The following is a 22,165-nucleotide window of genomic DNA, read 5'->3' on the forward strand; positions in this document are numbered from 1 at the left end:
CAGCAGTCCTGGATTGTGAGAGGGATGTCCGACTGCCCGTTTCGGGCCTAAACGGGCAGTTGGACATCCCTCGAAGGGCCCCAGATTGGAGAGGGTGCAGGCTGGGCTGAGGGACACCCCCCCATGCACGAATTTCATGCACCAGGCCTCTAGTTTTATATAAGAAACTAACCAAAGCCAGGAACAGAACTAGCCAAAAGGATTCAAGGGAGTAGTGCTTCTTCCTACCAGTCAGATTGAAAATCTCATCATTCACGAGAGCACTGCTCTGGGCCCACCTCACCAATCTTAAAAGGAAACACTACATGGGCAGTGGGAGTGGGCTGGGATAGGTCAATGGGGGAAAAGGCAACATATGTAATACTTTCAACAATAAAGAATTTTTAAAAAAAGGAAGAGCCTTGAGGATCAAGCTCTTTTCAAATAATTTGATGTGGAAAAAGCTCAAGAATTTACAGGAATGCCTTGACGTGGTAGCTCAGTTGGTTAGCGCATCACCCTGATATACCAGGGTTGCAGGTTCCATCCCCAGTCAGGGCACATACAAGAATCAACCAGTGGAGTGAAAGATGGCGACTGGCAGGATGGAGGTGAGGGAGAGGGAGTGAGTGAAGGTATGAAAGGAAAGTGTGTGGATGTGCATGCTGTGTGTGTGAGTGAGAGAAAGTTAAATCTCGCAGGAGCAGCAGGGGCTTGCAGACAGGCTCTCCTTGACAAGGAGACTACCACTGCTGTGGGCACTCCCCAGACGGCGGGACTCCAGCACGGAGCCCACGCCATCTTGAAGGGGAGAACAGCCTTTTTTAGGAACTCATCAACACCACCAACCAGACAGGCCTTGGAACTGCCCTGCGACCCAGCAGTCACTCCAGCCAAAATCCTGCTGCCCCAGGTGCAGACCCGCGAACCCTGAGACCTCCACCTCCAAAGGTGCACCGCTTGGCAGCAGTAAGTGCATCCTCCCCCTCCCCAGCGGCAGAACTCCGGATTTGCGAGTATCCAGCCCCGCAGGTGGATTCACGCATTTCCAGCTGCGCAGGGCACTCCACTCCTTAGGCAGCGCTTGGGAGCCGCTGAAAGCCCCCTAGGGTGTGATTCTGCACAGACAAGGGCGCGCAACCCCGCAGTAGAAATTCTGAATTTCTTCTTCCTGGATAACTGCCCACATTCACCCAGCGGCTCAACCTCGGTGCCAGGACCCCTCAGAGTGCATCAGAACTCTGCACCCGGCAAGTGCACCTCCAAAGAGGCGAAGTTCCAACAGGCAGGCACCCTGAGCCCATCTACCCACAGGGCGCTAGTGGGAGCCACTGTGAGCTCTCCCTGGGTGCGATCTTGAACAAGCGGGGGCACACTCCCCCCCAGCAGTAAAAGTTTTGAATTCACTCATCCTGGATACTGGCCCACAGGTGCTTCAGTTGTGCGGCTACACTGCCAGGGCCCTTCAGAGTCCTTCAGTGTGCCTTGCTGGCAAACGTACCACGGGTGCTCCTGTGAGCTGCCACTAGGAGTAAGCGCCTATCCACCACAGGTGAAACAGCAAAAGCTGGGTCTGCCCACCCCAATACTGCAAAACTCTGGGTACCCCAGTAACGCTTTTCCAGAGAGTGGGCCCCCTGAGCCTCATCACCCCAACAGACGGTTCCTGAGTGCCACTGTGAGTCCCTGCTGGGCACACGTGATTTCAATTAAGGGTGCAAGACAGAAAAAATTGGGATACTCCCCTCCTTGCGGCTGACTTCTAGACACCGCAGTTGTGCCTCTCAAGCTCGCAGGCCTACATCAAGAGAACCCAAATAGCTCAAGTAGGGAGCTACACTAGATTAACAAGCCCAGGAGAACTGAGAGATTACACCAGTAGCACCATCCCCAAAAGAACCTGGGTAGCAAAGTAATTGGATCTATAATTAAAACATTACAGGAAAACATGGGAAGACAAAAAAGCAATCCCCAAAGGAAAGAAAAAGAGGAACCACCAGAAAGGGAGTTAAATGAATTCAAGGCTAGCAGCTTATCAGAGATAGAATTCAGAGTAATGGTTATAAGGATGTTTAAATGGATGGACGACAAATACACACAACTCAATGACAAATACACACAACTCAATGAGAACTATAAGGATCTGAATGAGAAAGTCACCAACATGAAAAGAAACCAAGAGGAGATGAAGAACAACATACCTGCAATAAAGAACACAATGGAAGGCCTAAACAGTAGACTAGAAGAGGCTGAGGACTGCATCAGCAAATTAGAAGACAAGGTAGGAAAAAACACACAAACACAGCAGCAACTGGAAAGAAGACTTAAAAAGCAAGAGGAGAGCCTAAGGGAGCTTTGGGACAACACAAAACGAAACAACATTCGCTTAATAGGGATACCAGAAGGAGAGGAAGAGAAGCAAGGAATGGAAAACCTGTTTGAAGAAATAATGACAGAAAACTTCCCTGATATTGGCAAGAAAAAAACTATGCAAGTCCAAGAAGTACATAGAGTCCCAAACAAGTTGATCCCCAAAAGACCGACACCAAGACACATCATAATTAAACTGGCAAACACCAACGACAAAGTAAGAATCTTAATGGCTGCCAAAGAGAGACAGAAAGTTGCTTACAAGGGATCTCCTATTAGAATATCAACTGATTTCTCAACAGAAACACACCAGGCCAGAAGGGAATGGAATGAAATATACAAAGTGATGCAAAGCAAGGGACTGAATCCAAGAATACTATACCCAGCAAGGCTATCATTCAAAATTGAAGGTGGAATCAGGAGCTTCACAGACAAAAAAGGGCTAAGAAAGTTTATTACTACCAAGCCAGCAATGCAAGAAATGCTAAAGGGACTGCTGTAAAAAGAAGAAAGAGAAAGGCAAGAAGAAACACAAACACTAAGGAAAAATATGACAACAAACATGTACTTGTCAATAATAACATTAAACGTAAATGGATTAAATGCACCAATCAAAAGACATAGGGTAGCTGAATGCATAAGAAAACATGACCCATATATTTGCTGTCTACAAGAGACCCATCTCAGAGCAAAGGATTCACACAGACTGAGAGCGAAGGGATGGAAAAACATTTTTCAGGCAAATGGAAATGAGAAAAAAGCTGGGGTTGCGATACTTATATCTGATAAAATAGACCTCAAAGTGAAGGCCATAATAAGAGATAAGGAAGGCCAATACATAATACTAAAGGGAGCAATTCAACGAGAAGATATAACTCTGGTAAACATATATGCACCCAATGCAGGAGCACCCAAATACATAAAAAATCTCCTGGAAGATATCAAGGGAGAGATCGATAACAATACAATCATAGTAGGAGACTTTAATACACCACTGACATCACTGGATAAATCCTCTAGACAAAAAATCAGCAAAGAAACAGCAATTCTAAATGACACACTAGGTCAGATGGACCTAATTGACATCTTCAGAGCATTTCACCCCAAAGCCACGGAATATACGTTCTTCTCAAGTGCACATGGGACATTTTCAAAAATAGACCACATATTGGGTCACAAGCAAAGTCTCCCCAAATTCAAAAAGATTGAAATCATATCAAGCATTTTCTCAGACTACAGTGGCATAATATTAGAAATAAACTACAATAAAAACATTCCAAAAAATTCAAACACTTGTAAGCTGAATAGCATGCTACTAAACAATGATTGGGTTATCAATGAGATCAAAGAAGAAATTAAAAACATCCTGGAGACTAATGACAATAGAAACACAACATTGCAAATCCTATGGGACACAATGAAAGCAGTCCTGAGAGGTAAGTTTATAGCTCTACAGGCCTACCTCAAAAAAAACAAGAAAAAATGGTAATAAATCATCTAACTCAACAACTCAAAGAATTAGAAACAGAGCAACAAGAAGAGCCCACAGCAGAAGGAAGGAAATAATAAAGATCAGAGCAGAAATGAATGACATAGAGACCAAAAAAAAAAACAATACAAAAGATCAACAAAACCAAGAGCTGGTTCTTCGAAAGGATAAACAAGATTGATGAACCTCTAGCCAGGCTCACCAAGAAGCAAAGAGAGAGGACCCAAATAAAATCAGAAATGAAAGAGGCGAAATAACAACAGACCCCACAGAAATACAAAGGATTGTTAAAAAATACTATGAACAACTCTATTCTAACAAACTAGACAACCTGGAGGAAATGGACACATTCCTAGAAAAATACAACATTCCAAAACTTAGGAAGATACTAAAAATCTCAATAGGCCAATAACTATGGAAGAAATTGAAGCAGTCATCAAAAGGCTTCCAGCAAACAAAAGCCCGGGGCCAGACGGCTTCACAGGGGAGTTTTACCAAACATTCAAGGAAGAACTAAAACCTATCCTCCTCAGACTATTCCAGAAAATTCAAGAGGAAGGAACACTTCCAAGCTCCTCCTATGAAGCCAGCATCACCCTAATACCAAAACCAGATAAAGATAACACAATGGAAGAGAATTACAGGTCAATATCCCTCATGAGCATAGATGCCAAAATCCTCAACGAAATTCTGGCAAATCGAATCCAGCAGTACATCAGAAAGATCATACACCATGACCAAGTAGGATTTATCCCGGGGATGCAAGGATGGTACAATATTCGCAAATCAATAAACGTGATACATCACATAAACAAATTGAGAGATAAAAATCATATAGTCATATCAATTGATGCAGAAAAAGCATTTGACAAAATCCAACACACTTTCTTGATAAAAACTCTCAGCAAGGTGGGAATAGAAGGATCATACCTCAACATAATAAAAGCCATATATGACAAACCTACAGCCAACATCAACTCAATGGGCAAAAACTAAAACCATTTCCCCTAAGAACAGGAACAAGACAGGGATGCCCACTCTCACCACTCCTATTCAACATAGTGCTGGAAGTACTAGCCATTGTGATCAGACAAGAAGAAGTAATAAAAGGCATCCAAATTGGAAAAGAAGAAGTAAAACTGTCCTTATTCGCAGATGACATGATACTGTACATAGAAAACCCTAAAGACTCCATCAAAAAACTAATAGACTCGCCAAAACTGGTTTGGCTCAGTGGATAGAGCGTCAGCCTGTGGACTGAAAGGTCCCAGGTTCGATTCCGGTCAAGGGCATGTAACTTGGTTGCGGGCACATCCCCAGTAGGAGGTGTGCAGGAGGCAGCTGATCGATGTTTCTCTCTCATCGATGTTTCTGACTATCTATCCCTCTTCCTTCCTCTCTGTAAAAAAAAAAAATCAATAAAATATATTAAAAAAAAAAAACTAATAGACTTAATAAATGAATTCGGCAGTGTAGCAGAATACAAAATTAACGCCAAGAAATCTATGGCATTTCTATACACCAATAATGAACTTACAGAAAGAGATACTAAAAAAGCAATCCCATTTACCATCGCACCAAAAAAATTAAGATGCCTAGGAATATACTTAACTAAGGAGGTAAAAGACCTATACGTGGAAAACTACATGACACTGAAAAAAAGAGATAGAGGAAGACATAAACAGATGGAAGAACATACCATGTTCATGGATTGGTAGAATAAACATCATCAAAATATCCATACTACCCAAAGCAATCTATACATTCAATGCACTTCCCATTAAAATACCAACGGCATATTTCACAGACCTAGAACGAAACTTCAAAAAATTCATCTGGAATAAAAAAAGACCCCGAATAGCTGAAGCAATCCTGAGAAAGAAGAACAAAGTTGGGGGGATCTCAATACCAGATATCAAGCTGTATTACAAAGCCACTGTTCTTAAAACAGCCTGGTACTGGCACAAGAACAGACATATAGATCAATGGAATAGAATAGAGAACCCAGAAATTGACCCAAATCACTATGCCCAATTAATATTTGACAAAGGAGGCAGGAACATACAATGGAGTCAAGACAGTCTCTTCAACAAATGGTGTTGGGAAAATTGGACAGACACATGCCAAAAAATGAAACTACATCACCAGCTTACACCATACACAAAAATAAACTCAAAATGGATAAAGGACTTAAACATAAGACGGGAAACCATCAAAATACTAGAGGAATCCACAGGCAGAAAAATCTCAGACATATGCCGAAGGAACTTCTTCACTGATACTGCTCCTAGGGCAATGGAAACTAAAGAGAAAATAAACATGGGACTACATCAAAATAAAATGCTTTTGCACAGCAAAGGAAAGCATCAATAAAACAACAAGAAAGCCCACTGCATGGAAGAACATATTTGCCAATGATATCAAAGATAAGGGTTTAATCTCCAACATTTAGAGAGAACTCATACAACTTAACAAAAAGAAGATAAACAACCCAATCAAAAAATGGGCAACTGATCTAAATAGACACTTTTCGAAAGAAGACAGAAGGAAGGCCAAGAGACATATGAAAACATGCTCAAAGTCACTAATCATCAGAGATGCAAATCAAAACAACAATGCGGTACCATCTTCCACCAGTCAGAATGGCTATCACCAACAAATTAACAAATGACAAGTGCTGGTGAGGATGTGGAGAAAAAGGAACCCTCCTGCACTGCTGGTGGGAATGCAGACTGGTGCAGCCACTGTGGAGAACAGTATGGAGTTTCCTCAAAAAACTAAAAATGCAACTCCCATTTGACCCAGTGATTCCACTTCTAGGAATATATCCCAAGAAACTAGAAACACCAGTCAGAAAGGATATATGCACCCCTATGTTCATAGCAGCACAATTCACCATAGCTAAGATTTGGAAACAGCCTAAATGCCCATCAGCAGATGAGTGGATTAAAAAACTGTGGTACATCTACACAATGGAATACTATGCTGCGGTAAAAAAGAAGGAGTTCCTACCATTTGCAACAACATGGATGGAGATGGAGAGCATTATGCTAAGTGAAATAAGCCAGGCAGAAAAAGATAAATATCACATGATCTCACTCATTTGTGGAATATAATGAACGGCATAGACTGATGAACAAGAACAGATCCAGAGACTGAGAAACGTCGATCAGAACCTCATACCTCAGGGAAGGAGGGGGTCGGTGGGAGTAAGTGGGAGAGATCAACCAAGGGACTTGTGTGCATGCATATGAGCCTCATCAATGGACACAGACAACAGGGGTGTGGGGCCTGAGTGGGGGGTAGGGGGTAATGGACACATGTAAAAAAATAATAAAAATAATAAACAAAAAAGAAATTGTGAGGTAACCAGAACCCCCCCCCCAAAAAAAAGAATCAACCAATGAATGCATAAATAAATGGAATAACAAATCTCTCTCTCCCTTCCTTCCTCCCTCCCTCCCTTTCCTCTCTCCTTTCCTCCCTTTCCCTTCTTCTCTCTCTCCCTCCATCCTTCCCTTCCTTTCTCTCTCTAAAACCAATAAATAAGACATTTTTAAAGAATTTATAGGAATGCAAATATATCCAGCACCCAACAAAGTCAAATTACAATGCCTGACATCCTATCAAAAATTACCAGGCATACCAAGAAGCCGGTACATACCAATCAAAACTGAACAAAACTGACACAGATAGGGATTTTAGGTCCAAAGACAATAAAAGAGTTATTATAACCATATTTCAAATATTCAAAAGTTAAGAAGAAACATAGAATGTTGAAAAGGAAAAAAGCTGAAATTAAACTTCTAGAAGTGAAAACTATAATATGTGAGATGAAAAATAAAACAGATGAAATCAACAACAGAAGAAAAGATTAGTGAACTTGAACATATAGCAATAGAAACTTTCTAAAATAAAACAGAAAAATAATTTTAGGAAATGGAAAACCACAAGAGACTTAATATACATATAATTGGAGTCCCCCCCCCCAAAAAAAAGGAACAAGGGGGTTTCAGAAAAAGTACATGAAGAAATATTTAAATTTGATCAAACTGTAAACCTACAAATCCCAGAGCTCAGCTACCTCTAATATAACATGAAGAAAACTGATCAATTAAATTGCTCAAAACAAATGATACAAGGAAAGTCTTAAAAACAGCCAGGAAAAAAATCAAGTTATACAGGAACAAAGATAAGGATGACTTAAAGTTCTTTATCACAAAAGATCTAAGAAAGAAGCAAGCAGAGAACTTTCTTTAAATACTGAGAGAAGAATATTTGCAACCTAGAACTTTATATTCAGGGGAAATATTTTTGAAGGGCAAAGGCTAAATAAAAACTTTTTAGCTTCACAAACGCTGTGAATTTACTGCCAGCAGACCCACACAGTGAGAAATATGAACAGAAATCCTTTAGGCAAAAGGGCAATGATACTAAATTGAAATCTAGGTCTGCACAAGTAATGCTGGAAATGGCAACTGCATAGGTCAACTTGCAATATTTTTTTCTTGCTATTTAAATCTCTTTAGAAGGTAGTGGACTACTTTCATAAAATCTGGAATATATTGTGGGATTTATAACGTGTAAAAGTCAACTGTATGAAAACTTCCCAGAGGTTGAGAGGGGAGAAGTAGAAGTATACTATCTATACTATTGTAAGGTTCTTATACCATATAGACTGTGATAAATCGATATATGTCATAATAACCACTTAACTTAAACTTCTTTAAAAATTAAAGCTAACACACCTACAGAGGACATAAAATGGACCTATTAAAATATATTCAATACAAAAGAAGACTGAAATAAAAGGAGGAAAAATAGGTGGAATGAATTTTTAAAAATTACAAAAGATACATCAGTAATCCACTCCATGAGGTTGGATTTTAAAAAGCAATACCCAACTATACATAGTCTACAACAAACTGAGTTTATCTTTTTTTTTTTTTTCAACAAACTGAATTTAAAAATAAAGATACAACTCTGGCTCAGTTGGTTGGAGTGTTGTCCTATACAGTATATCAAGAAGGTTGTGGGTTTGATTCCCGATCAGGGCACATACCTGGGTTGTGGGTTCAATCCCTGGTGGGGATGCGTTCAGGAGGCATCCAATTGATATCTCTCTCTCTCTCACATCGATGTCTCTCTCTCTCCCTCTTTCCCTCCTTCTTTCTCTCACTTCTTTCCTCCTCCTCCCTTCCATTCTCTAAAAAAAAATATCAATGTATTTATTGACCATTTGTTTTTCTTCCATGGGCTGTTACTCATTTTCTTTGTCTTTACTTTCCTTCCGATCCTTTCTTCAAGTATTTGATAATCTTTAAGTACTTGGCAGCAGTTCTATGCATTAGTGATCTCCTCATTTAAAGAAAACCTGGCTTGCGTTCTTTAGCAAAGATTTTGCTAAATAAGCACTCTTAATATGTATCTTGCGATCTTTCTTGTATCTTGGGGTTTTTGAAATTTGGAAACACCTACATGTTAACTCCCTGTCTCCTTCTCCATGTGCCCTTGACAATGGAGTAGATGGTCTTGCTCCAGTGGCTGTGTGGGTGTCCTCTACACATCTGGAAGTTAGGAAATTAGTTCCTAAACGTGTATTTTTTCAAGATACAACCTGAGCCATTATAACGAAAGTTATGAATTAGATAATATAGAGAGAATATTGACTTTTGTTCCAGTTAATATTTAGAGCTCGAGGAATCACAAAGGACACTATTTAAACCACTGCATTTATCATGAAGAGATCCAGTAAAAGCCCTCCTTGCCTTCCAAGTGCATGCACCTTCGCTGGCCCTGTTCTCCATCTTTGAGGCCTGCCCGTTTCCTAAACATAAAGGTGCTGAGAGAAAGCAGTCACTGTAGTTAACTGTCACAAAGGGAGGAACAGAGAGAGGGTCAGATCATCATTTTACCTCTGGAACCATTGGTTTTTTTATAGACCCACCTCCAAGTTGAGTGGTGGTAGTTTCTCCATCTGGCTGTGTTTATCACCAAGTTAAGACTCCTGTTGTATTGCTGCTCTTGTCACCTCTGGAGTCCACCTGGTACTGTGACTGTAGGGAGAGGGCTCAGTGGGGCCGTACAGACAGTAGCTGCGTCAGTCCAGGGGCCACGGGATGACTTGCACCCCTCCTGCATTTCTGGAAAAAACAGATTGTATCAAAGGAGTTTGCCTGAATTGTTGCTTTCTGGAGTTTTACCACCATGCCAGTATGGTAATTTAATAGGGGTAGAGATGGGTACCAAAATCACGGAAGGTGAAAAGAAAACGGAAGGAGGTGTCTTTGGGTCAGCAGCCATGAGGGCTGGCACAGGATGCTGAGTAGATCACCTGTGAGCCTGGTGTCCTGGTGTTTGGTCCCTTCATGCTGCAGACATCCTTTGGCCTCTTTCTTGTACCTAATCTTGTAGGTGAGAAGTTTAGATGTAAAAGCTTCCAGGTTCCCTTCATTACTGTGATAGGAAACTTGGAACTGTTTCAGTGAGGAACACTCACCTTTATAATTCATACTCCTTCTCTCTGAAAAGAAAAGAAACTTTAAAAAGGTACCAGGAAATTGAACTACCCAGTAATACCACTGAACCTTATATGGGAAGGGAGGAAAGGAAAGGAAAAGGAAAAGGAAAGGAGAGGAGAGGAGAGGAGAGGGGAGGGGAGGGGAGGGGAGGGGAGGGGAGGGGAGAGGGGAAGGGAGAGGGGAGGGGAGGGGAGAGAAGGAAAGGAAAGGAGGAAAGGAAAGGAAATGAGGAAAGGAAAGAAGGAAAGGAGAGGAAAGGAAAGAAGGAAAGGAAAGGAAAGGAAAGGAGGAGAGGAGAGGAAAGGAAAGGAAAGGAAAGGAAAGGAGGAAAGGAAGGAAGGAAAGGAGGAGAGGAAAGGAAAGGAAAGGAAAGGAAAGGAAAGGAAAGGAAAGGAAAGGAAAGGAAAGGAAAGGAAAGGAAAGGAAGAAGGAACTTACGTCTGTGTGTCCATAGCCAGTCATCTATTACTTTATTCTGTTGCTTTGTGGATATGTTGACATCTTTTTAAGATTTTTTTTAGCCTTTAATGGTATAGTGATAGATTTTAACAATTTCCATACTTGACATTGATTTTGATCTTCTTTTTACTTTGTTCCCTGCTTGTTGCATTCTCCTCCCTACCCCTTCCTCTTCTTCATCCCATTTTTTATTATTGGGTTGTTTTGTTTCTGTGTCTGTTGTGTGTCGTTTGTTTTTGGTTTCTGTTGGCCTGGTGTTCTCTCCTTTCTTTTGTTCCCCACCTTCTGCTGCTGTAGCCCCACAGGCTGTGGAAGCTGGCCGAGCAGGTAGGGATTTCCTCTTCATCCACGCCAGTGCCTACCACCCACACTGACCTGTCAGCTTCCTGCAATGGGACAGACTAGGAGTTGAGTGCAGTCTGACTGGGGTTCACAGACCACCCGGGCAAGAAGACTGATGCCCAGGGCGACGTCATTCCTCAGATCTGTCCAAACATTGTGTGATGAGTGCTGTACTTTCATTCATTGTACACCATTAGTGATTGCTTTGCCATTTGGAGGCATCTCCGTTTTACTTCACTTTCTATTTTTAGTGACCTGTTTTCTGATTTGTTCACTTATTAATTGGCCCTCTATGGTTACGTGTTTTGCATTACTTAGAGCATTAAACCACTTCTCCGCTCAGTGCTGGTCTGTGACACAGCTCCACTGAATGGTCACAGGTTAGAAAGAATGCTCTTGGCTTGCACTGTAGTAAGCTTCCAGCTAGAGCTCTCTGTCCTTGGTGAGATCCCAGTGACCGGGACTGTTCAGTAGGACAGTGTGTCTTTTTGAGGGTGTCTTTATTTCTGTCTTTTTAAAAACATGCCTTTGGTACAAGATTTACATTCTCTCCTGAAGAATATTAGTTCTTCAAATAAATTCTGAGGGTGCCCTCATTTCTGGGCAGATTTGTTTTAGGTTCCATCTTTTTCTATTCAGGGTATTGCATTGCCTTCCCAAGAAATGTACGTAGATGTTTGGCTTGTCATGTAGCTTTAGTGACATTGCTCTTACATGGACAGAGCTCACTGGTTAGAGGTCAACTCAGCACATGTTTTGAAGGGAGTTGTGGTGCAAGGTAAGGTTTCTGGACCCCTGCATTAAATAAGCAGTCAGATAGCTCAGAGCACAGACCACCGAGTGCTACCCAGCTGACCAGCGGTAAACACACCACCTCCTTGGCCTACGTCACAGAGGACAGTAATCTCCCGCAGATGGAGGGAAACCAAGACACAAGTAGGACTAAAAGGAAAAGATAATTATCTCTTGTCTCTTCTTCCTTAATCTGTCCACTCCTGTACATGTTCTCCTTCAGTATCTTGAGCTGTAGATATTTTTGGGTGCACCTGGTCAAGTATCTCAGCAAATGAATCTTCATATCCTGACAGCCTGCTTTGTCAGGCAGACGTCTCAACAGTTTCAGGCGTCTTTTCTTCGGAAAGATGTGTGGCGTGCCTCTTTTCTTACCTTGATAAATGTGATTGGCAGTCAAGCTGTGTGAACGCCCAGTGTTATTCTAATAAGTTCCTTTCGGAACTGAGGTTACCAAACTGAAAGTTAACAGGTATTTTAGAGAGTGGTGGTTTCAGTGCTTTTAGATTTTGTTCAGTTTCAGATGTCACCGAAAATATGCTTACTAGCTTGTAGGACACAGACCCAGATTCCTCCCACACATACACGTGTTAACCTCACTGTGTCCTTGCTTGCAGGGGACCTCAGGACCTGATCCAACCACCGTCTATGTTGACATGAGAGCGCTGAGGCACGACAGGTATGATGCACTTGTGATGTTTTCTTGGTTTCTAGGCGTGCCAATCCCCATCTAGAAAAGGAGGGACAGCAATGTTTATCTGCCCCAACTACAAGTGTCTTATGAATAAAGCAGTGGAGGTGGGCAAGTTGGCTTGAAGTCAAACCCTCTCCACACTCTGTTTTGTTAACATACCCAATGACTTTTTGTCTTAAAATGCACATGTAGCCCTGGCCGGTGGTGCTCAATGGTTAGTGTGTCGGCCCAAGGACTGAGGGTCACGGATTCGATTCCCAGTCAAGGACATGTACCTGGGTTGCAGTTTCAATCCCTGGCCCCTGTTGGGGCACGTTCAGGAGGCAACCAATCAATGTGTCTCTCTCACATAGATGTTTCTCTCTCCCCCTTTTTTCCCTCCCTTCCACTCTCTGAAAATGGAAAAAAATATCTTCGCGCACACACACACACACACACACACACACACACACACGCGCGCGCGCGCACACACACACACACACACACACAGAAACTGCTGCACCATAGCCAGGTATGATCAGAGTTGCTTTTTCTAAGTTTAACCAGAGCACTTGATTCTTTTCTTCAACCATTTCAGTCAGGCACCGTTTTGCACCTCATAAAATAACATTTCTTTACATGAATTGAAATTTTTTGTAACAGAGTTGCCATGAAAAACAAAAGTATAAATCAAACGCGGCCAGTGTGTCTCAGTGGTTGAGCGTCGTCTACCTGTGAACCAGGAGGTCACAGTTCAATTCCCAGTCAGGGCACATGCCTGGGTTGTGGGCTCAATCTCCAGTACGGAGCATGCAGGAGGCAGTTAATCAATGATTCTCTCTCATCATTGATGTTTCTATCTCTCTCTCCCTCTCCCTTCCTCTCTAAAATCAATTAAAAATATATATATATGTATATGCTTTAAAAATAACACAAGTGAAGTTACCATTCTGTGCAGCTTCCTAAGCAGCCTTGAGCAAGAATGAAGGGTGGTGGATAATGTTAGTGACCCTCAAGGAACTTGATAGTGCCCAGGGAAATACCAGTTGCCTGCCTTGGCCTGTAGCCCTTGTTTTAGGTCCTACTGTGTGAGGAGAATCAAAGAGGTTGGAGGCCATCTGTGAAAGCTCCCTCGGGGGCTGAGGGCCCACTCAGAGGCACCAGCTGCATTGCAGCAGAATCCCATCTGAGACATTTTCAAAATTCAGAAACTTAGCTTGGACTAGATCAAGTATCTAATGCATATAAATTTCCAAATGTAACATCTAGGCTTTAAAACAGTGGTTCTCAACCTTTCTAATGCCGCGACCCTTTAATACAGTTCCTCATGTTGTGGTGACCCACAACCATAAAATTATTTTCGTTGCTACTTCATAACTGCAATTTTGCTACTGTTACGAATCGTAATGTAAATATCTGTGTTTTCCGATGGTCTTAGGCGACCCCTGTGAAAGGATCGTTCGACCCCCAAAGGGGTCGGGACCCACAGGTTGAGAACCGCTGCTTTAAAACAAACCTACTTTACTCCTTATAAAAACCATTTGAAAATAACTTGATAACTTCACAAGGTGAGCAGTAGCTCCTGAAAGACCCTGTGTGGGTGACAGTCAGGCAGTTGTGTGTGGCCTGGCCCTCAGTACACAGGCACAAACATGTAAGACCATGGAGATGAGAACTGCTCACCTTCGGGACTTGGAGAGCAGACTGCAGGTTCAAATCCATTTATCTACGAGAATGGTTATCATGAAGGGCAGGTGTTTCATTCTGAATTATGACTGACTGTCCTGGAATATCAGGATGGTCGAGAGCAGGGACTTAGGGAATTTCTCTTTCCTAGGGCAAGCGTCTTGGTGACTCACTAATTCTTTGAGCCTGGCAAGTCCATAATCCTCTGAAGTGACAGTTTTTTCCTAATCTGTAAATAATCTCCAAGGCATGCTTCTCCCTAACGAGGTCACCCAAATAGGAGTGACAGTGCTTTGTGAACGGGGAGTTGCTGTGCAGCTGTGTGTTATAAAAGATAACCATTAGGAACAGCAGCGGCCATTGCAGTTAGTGGTAGTGCTGATTCAACAAGCAGCCCAGCTCCAGCCAGGTCAGACGGCCCCCTCCGCCATCCAGGCCACTCCCGAGGCAGCTTTCTGAACCCACCTGCTCCTGTGTCCTCAGAGGCTCAGGCATCTTCCACCAGCACCCCTCCCCCAGCCTTCTGGCTCATAGCGGAGAGCGAGCGTCTGGGAGCTGAGGGGCTGTCAGACGCCAAAGATGTTTGCAGTGGGCTTCTCGTCTTCATCTTCTTCAGTGCTTGACTCAGAGAAACCAGAGCACCCCAATCCCTGGAGCAGACGTGACAACAACTTCTGTGCTTCCCGTCCCAGAGCACATTCCCCAGGGGCTCCCAGAGGCAACAGCTTCCTCCACTGCCTTCTTCCCGGTGCCTGCACAGGGCCCGGCGCCACCTCTCGGTGCTGCCTCTCGCCCTCGCCCTCACCCTCGCCCTCTTCCTTTCACTCTTTTCCCTGACAGCCTGCGATTGGAGGTTCGGATTTGGACCTACTGACCAGGTATTTCTGTCTCAGGCGCTGGCCCTGGTGTTGCTCTCGGCGGCAGGGCTGGGCTCAGCGTCCTGCCCTGTCCTGCTGGCCCCTTCTTCTGAAGGCAGCAGGAAACCTCAGAATGGCGCTTTCCCTCACCTGTTAGACACCACAGCCCAGGCCTCCCGTGTCGGGAGCCTTGCCCACGCCTCTCCCGTTTCTGCACCTGCCTCCACACTGTTGAAATATTCCTCGTTCTTTCAAGCACAGCTCAAATACTGACTCCTCTGATGTTCCCCCGTGAAAGTATCATCTAGCTTCACATCTTCAGCATCACTTCTGACCGAATGAACATGCATCAGGTGCGCCTTGTGCTGTAGGCGGGACTGATCACTCAGAGTTCAGCTCTCCCCTCTCCTGCAGTTTTTGGACAAGCTCTGTAACCTCCGCGTCCTCGTGCTCAGAGTGGCCCAGTAAAACCAGGGACCCAGGAGGTGCCAGCAGGGATAGGAGCTGTCCCGGGAGCCCAGTAGGCAAGGAGGGCTGTGCTCCCCACGATATGTCTTCCCCATGGAGAACTTGCCTCTCTATCCAAACCAGGTTTCCACGGGAACAAAAGGGAGCTCGCCCTCTCTCAGGCCCCAGCGGGAATGAGGTAAACCAGGAGAGCCTTTTAAGATAGGGACCCTATCACTCTCTCATCACTATTCTCATTTAAAAAACGGGGCTTTTGGAGAAACCAAGATGGCGGCATAGGTAAGCACCTAAACTGCTGCCTCGCACAACAATTTAAAAACTACAACTAAAAGACAGAATGGACACCATCCAGAACCACAGGAAAGCTGGCTGAGTGAAAATTCTACAACTAGAAGGAAAGAGAAAGGCTCACAGAGAATTGGAGGTACGGCAAAGGGTCTTTGTGCGCACAGAGAGGAAGGGCGGCTGAGAGCCTGGCTGACTTTCTCTGGCGGAAGGGGGAAGGAAGCCCCCGACCGCACTGAACCCCAGTTCTGACTGCACTGAACCCCAGTCCCGGGCGAAACCCCATGGACCCAGGCTCATACAGGGGGAGTCTGGACTGTCAGGTAGAGAGAAAGGCACCCGGAGACTCGGACACCCGGGGGAGACCCAGGGGAGCCCCGGCAGGCAGGGTTCCGGAGGCGTGCGCGCCAGTGTGCACAAAGGCTGTGGAGGTTGCCTCAGGCTTTCCCTAGCAGAAGGGAGTCCGAAGCTCCTGACTGCACTGAACCCCAGTTCTGACTGCACTGAACCCCAGTTCCAGGCGAGCCCCTGGGGACCCACACTCTTGTGGGGGGAATCTGGACTCTCGGGCAGAGACTCGGGAGCCAGGGAAGGCAGAGGTCTGCAGGCGCATGCATGCCAGTGCGCACAAAGGCTGCAGAGGTTGCCACAGGCTTTTCCTAGTGGAAGGGAGTCAGAGGCTCCTGACTGCACTGAGCCCCAGTTCTGACTGCACTGAACCCCAGTTCCAGGCGAGCCCCTGGGGACCCACGCTCTTGTGGGGGGAATCTGGACTCTTAGGCGGAGACTGGGGAGCCGGGGAAGGCAGAGGTCTGCAGGCGCGCATGCGCGCAAAGGCAAGGCTGACTGGAAGCCAAGACTGTCTGCTCCGCCCTGAGACTCCACCCCATCCAAGCTGAGCACAGAGGCTATTGCAATTTGGCAAGTCTAATCCTATAAGGCTGTCTCCAGCACCAAAGTTCTCCCATTGTAGACACAGCTGATCCTTACAGCCAACTGGCCTGGAGGTCAATTCCTCCCAGTGATACCAACAACAATCAAGACTTAACTACAACAAGGCTGTACACACAGTCCACAAAGGGGTGCACCAAGAGTGTCCACCTCAGGTTAACTGGGGAGGCCGACCCACTGGGCCATATAGGAAACCTAGCACACAAATCTACCCTACCAACTCAGGGAAGCAGTGAAAATGCGGCGTCAAAGAAACAGATCACAAACGACTGGATATAGAATTCAAAATCACGGTTATAAGGCTTTTCAAGAATATCCTAGAAAAGGCCGATAAATATAACGAGACCCTCAAAGATATGAAAAAGGACCAACTAGAAATTAAACATACACTGACTGAAATAAAAAATATTATACAGAGACCCAACAACAGACTAGAGGAACACAAGAATCAAGTCAAAGAAGTGAAATACAAAGAAGCAAAAAACACTCAACCGAAAAAACAAAAAGAAAAAAAAAATCCAAAAAGTTGAAGATAGTGTAAGAAGACTCTGGGACAACTTCAAGCGTACCAACATCAGAATTATGGGGGTGCCAGAAGAAGAAAGAGAGCAAGATACTGAAAACCTATTGGAAGAAATAATGACCGAAAACTTCCCCCACCTGGTGAAAGAAATAGACTTACAAGTCCAGGAAGCCCACAGAACCCCAAACAAAAGGAATCCAAAGAGGACCACACCAAGACACATCATCATTAAAATGCCAAGAGAAAAGACAAAGAGAGAATATTAAAAGCAGCAAGAGAAAAACAGTTAATTACCTACAAGGGAGCACCCATACGACTGTCAGCTGATTTCTCAACAGAAACTATGCAGGCCAGACGGGAGTGGCAAGAAATATTCAAAGTGATGAATAGCAAGAACCTACAACCAAGATTACTCTACCCAGCAAAGCTATCATTCAGAATTGAAGGGCAGATAAAGAGCTTCACAGATAAGAAAAAGCTAAAGGAGTTCATCACCACCAAACCAGTTTTATATGAAATGCTGAAAGGTATTCTTAAAGAAGAGGAAGAAGAAAAAAGTAAAGATAAAAATTATGAACAACAAATACATATCTATCAACAAGTGAACCTAAAAATCAAGTGAATTAAAAACCTGAGGAACAGAATAATCTGGTGAATATAATAGAATCAGGGGCATAGAAAGGGAGTGGACTGATAATTCTCAGGGGGAAAGGGGTATGGGAGGGTTCAGGAAGAGACTGGACAAAAATCACACACCTATGGATGAGGACAGTGGGGGGGAGGTAAGGGCAGAGGGTGGGGTGGGAACCGGGTGGAGGGGAGCTATGGGGGGAAAAAGGAGAAACAATTGTAATAATCTGAATAAAGATTTATTTAAAAAAAATAAAAAATAAAATAAAAAACGGGGCTTTTGTCTTTGTAAGTTGAGCTGTATAGGCACGCCTCTTTTTATTGCACTTCACAGATGTTTTGTTTTTTTACACATTGAAGGCAAGACCCTCCACCAACAAAAACATTGGGATTCTCTTTACTGTGACACTTACCTTATTGTGGTGGGTTTGGACCTGGACCCCCACGTCTCCAGTGTCTGCCTGTAATCTTCAGTCACAGGGTTAATTACTTTTCCTGTTGCTTTAGTCCATTCACCTGGGAGCCCAGGGCACCTGCCCAATTACCACTTAATGTAGACAAGGTTAGCTTGTCAGTACGTGTGCAGTTTCCCTGAGAGGAAAAGATGGTGTGTGAGAGACAGACAGTAGGAGGGGACAGGAGAACCGCTCTTGTCAATGCCTGCCTGTGTCAAATAGGTTTTCCAAATTGGCTTGATTTCTACCTGATTTTCTGCCTTTGTTTATATACCCTCTTTTTTTTTTTTTTTTTTCTTGGAGTCAGTGGGGTTTATTTTTTCCCAGTTATCTGCAGGTTGCCACGGAGGACATTTCTGCCTCACATATGAGGACATTTGTTCTGCTTCTGGACTAAATTTAGTTCCTTTGGGCACCAGGGGAAAACGATGAAACTATTTTGAGACTATTTGGAGGTGACTGTTCGTTTTTAAAGTATTCTCTTTTTAAAATACATTTTTATTGATTTCAGAGAAGAAGGGAGAGTGAGAGAGAGATAGAAACATCAGTGATGAGCCAATCATTGATTGGCTGTCTCATGCATGCCCACTACTGGGGATTGAGCCTGCATCTGGGCATGTGCCCTGACCAGCAACTGAACCAGTGACCTTTTGGTTCATGGGTCGACGCTCAACCACTGAGCCACACCAGCCGGTTGATTTTGATTTTAAATGGTATCTTTATAAGGCAGGGACTGCATTCCTCAAAAATGTCAATATCATAAAGGCCAAAGGCTTTGGGAATGTTCCTCTTTAATGGAAGATAAGTGGACATGACAACCAAATGCAAAACCTGATGCTCTGCTAGGTCCTGTACTCGAGGGGAAAATGCTGTGAAGGCTACTGTTGGACTGATGGACACACTGGGAATGTAGTCTGCAGATTAAAGCTTTGGATCAATGCTAAGTCAGTGAAGTTGATAACTTTTGTGCTTATGTAAGAAAATGTCCCTCCTCTTAGGAAACGAACACTGAAATACTTAGGAGTAGCACGCCCCCCACCCCTAGTACACCCACCCCTTTCTCCTCCCCCATAGGCCTGCATCTCCTAAGCTCTAAGGGTCCCCATGAGACTTACAAGCAGGGGAGCAAGGGGCAGCAGCTAACCCCTGATCCTGTCTCTAAGGCCCCCTTTGCTCTGACGTTTCAGGGAGCTGACAGCCCTGCCGCGGCTCACTTCTTTCCTGTGAAGTTTCTAGAGCCAAAGCAGCCCCACCTGGGCTCTCCGAGTGCCCTCCCTTATTTCACTGTCCCCAGCTTTAATAAATGTGCTCTCCAAGTAAAACTTCAAAAGAAAAGAAATACTTAGGAGTGAAGAGCCACCATGTATTCAGCTTATCTTCAAATGCTCCCCCAATGTGTGTGTGTGTGTGTGTGTGTGTGTGTGTGTGTGTGTGTGTGTGTGTAAGAGAACGAGAGCCAAAGATAAGGCAAATGGAGTAAAATATTAACAATAGGTGAATGTGGGTAAGGAATATTACAGGTGTTCTTTGGATTGTTTTAATTTTTTGTAAGTGTTCTATAATTTTAAAATCATTTTAAAGTAGAAAATTTCTTTTAAAAACAATGCACATAAACATCAAATCTGGAAATTATTTTCAGGTCTTCTATTCTCAGAAAGGGAAAAGAGGTCCCCTCAGTAAGACCTTGCCAGAGGGGTGGTAACAGGAATGAGTTAGAACTGCTGTGGCAGACACGGGTTGGTGTAGTAGACAGAAGAGCTGTGTCTGGTGGGACCTAAGGGGAGAAAAGAGCGCGGTGTCAGGAAGGGACTAGAAGCAAACCCAGATGTTGAGGAACTCTCCATGTCACCCCTGCCCTCTGTGCACTCTCTCTGCCCAGATTTCTCCATAGAGGAATTCAGGCCACAGCCCTGCTACTCTTCCACCTCTGTTAGAAGGGCAGCCCACACAGGACTAGTGTCTCCTTGCCGGAGACTTGACCCTCCGTGAGGCCCTCACAGGTGTGCACAGCGACCTCCTTCCCAAGAAGACAATGTGGGCAGGAGGTGGGGAGTGACACCAGGTGAGACACCGGACAAACAGATGGCCTTCACGCAGAGCAAGGTCAGCATGGGCAGTCATGAGTCACATTGAGTATGTACCCTGTTTAAGATGTGGTCTTCCTTCCAAAACCCAAAATGCAAATCTAACCACAGGAAAAGCATCACATAATCTCACCTGAGGGACATCCCACAAAACACCTCACCAGATCCCAAACTGACAGGTTGTGAAAAGTAGGGAAAGTCAGAAACTGGCACAGCCCAGAGGAGCTAAGGAGACACGATGACCAAATGTCATGTGTGACCCGCAAGAAGGTCTTTGGGCAAAAGCTGAGGAAGTCAGACTGCTGCAGCCACTGTGGAGAACAGTATGGAGTTTCCTCAAAAAACTGAAAATGGAACTCCCATTTGACCCAGTAATCCCACTCCTAGGAATATATCCCAAGAAACTAGAAACACCAATCAGAAAGGATATATGCACCCCTATGTTCATTGCAGCACAATTTACAATAGCTAAGATTTGGAAACAGCCTAGATGCCCGTCAGCAGATGTCTGGATCAGAAAACTATGGTACATCTACACAATGGAATACTATGCTGCCATAAAAAAGAAGGAATTATTACCATTTGTAGGCACCTGGATGGAATTGGAGAACATTATGCTAAGTGAAATAAGCCAGTCAATGAAAGAAAAATACCACATGATCTCACTTATTTGTGGATAATAAAAAACATTATAAACTGATGAACAAAAAGATAGATACAGAGGCAGTAAAGCATCAAACAGACTGTCAAATTACAGCGGGAAGGTTAGGGAGAGGTGGGGGAAATAAGAGATCAACTGAAGGACTTATATGCATGCATATAAGAATAACCAACGGATGCAAAACATTGGGGGGTGAGGGCATGTATGGGAGTGGGGTGGCGGGGGCAGGCAATGGTAAGATATGTACACATATAATACCTTAATAAAAAAAAAAGAGCTGAGGAAGTGTGAGTTAGCAATATAGTATCAGTTTTGACTCACTAATTACAACAAACACATTCTCCTAATGTAAGGCGTGTGTGTGTCGTAAGGTAGTGGCTATTGCTGGAGACATGGGAAGTATGTCCATCAAGGTTTTTATGAGTTTAAAACTTCTCTAAAGATAAGGTTCATTAAGAAAAAGCCAAGGAGGCCTGAAAAAGGTTATTTCTAAATTTAATACAAATGAATTTGCCATCAAAAACTAATGAATGGGCCCAGCCAGCATGGCTTAGTGGTTGAACATTGACCTATGAGCCAGGAGGTCACGGTTAGATTCCCGGTCAGGGCACATGCCCAGGTTGCCTGCTCAATCCCCAGTGTGGGGCATGCAGGAGGCAGCCAATCAATGATTTTTCTCATCATTGATGTTTCTTTCTCTCCCTCTCCCTTCCTCTCTGAAATAAATAAAAATATTTGTTTAAAAAACCTTATGAATGGACATGAAGCTTAACCAATTTATCTCACCGTTGCTGTAAAAATACTAGTGAGTTTGATGAGGACCTCAGGTGAGATGGTTCCTTTGCACAGGACTAGCTTTCAGAAGTCTGAGCGTTGGTAGAATCTGAAACCCATTGGGCAGCTGGCTGTGGAGTGGAGCCCTGTGGGTGCACGTAGAAGA

General features: G+C 43.9%; 1 protein-coding gene across 4 annotated transcripts in view; it reads left to right on the forward strand.

Moving 5' to 3' along the window:
• The window catches only part of DIP2C (disco interacting protein 2 homolog C), a 421,423-nt gene that overhangs the window by 383,256 nt on the left and 16,002 nt on the right, over positions 1 to 22,165 (forward strand). For 2 of the 4 annotated variants that reach the window (XM_080656660.1, XM_080656658.1), the window contains 2 exons: positions 11,116 to 11,145; positions 12,570 to 12,631. In XM_080656660.1, the coding sequence (XP_080512786.1) occupies positions 11,116 to 11,145; positions 12,570 to 12,631 (92 nt within the window). The remainder of the gene's footprint in view (positions 1 to 11,115; positions 11,146 to 12,569; positions 12,632 to 22,165) is intronic. The other 2 variants (XM_080656661.1, XM_080656659.1) reach the window with 1 other exon arrangement.

Source organism: Plecotus auritus (assembly GCF_963455305.1).
Source record: "Plecotus auritus genome assembly, chromosome: 1".
In the NCBI taxonomy this organism is placed as follows: Eukaryota; Metazoa; Chordata; class Mammalia; order Chiroptera; family Vespertilionidae; genus Plecotus; species Plecotus auritus.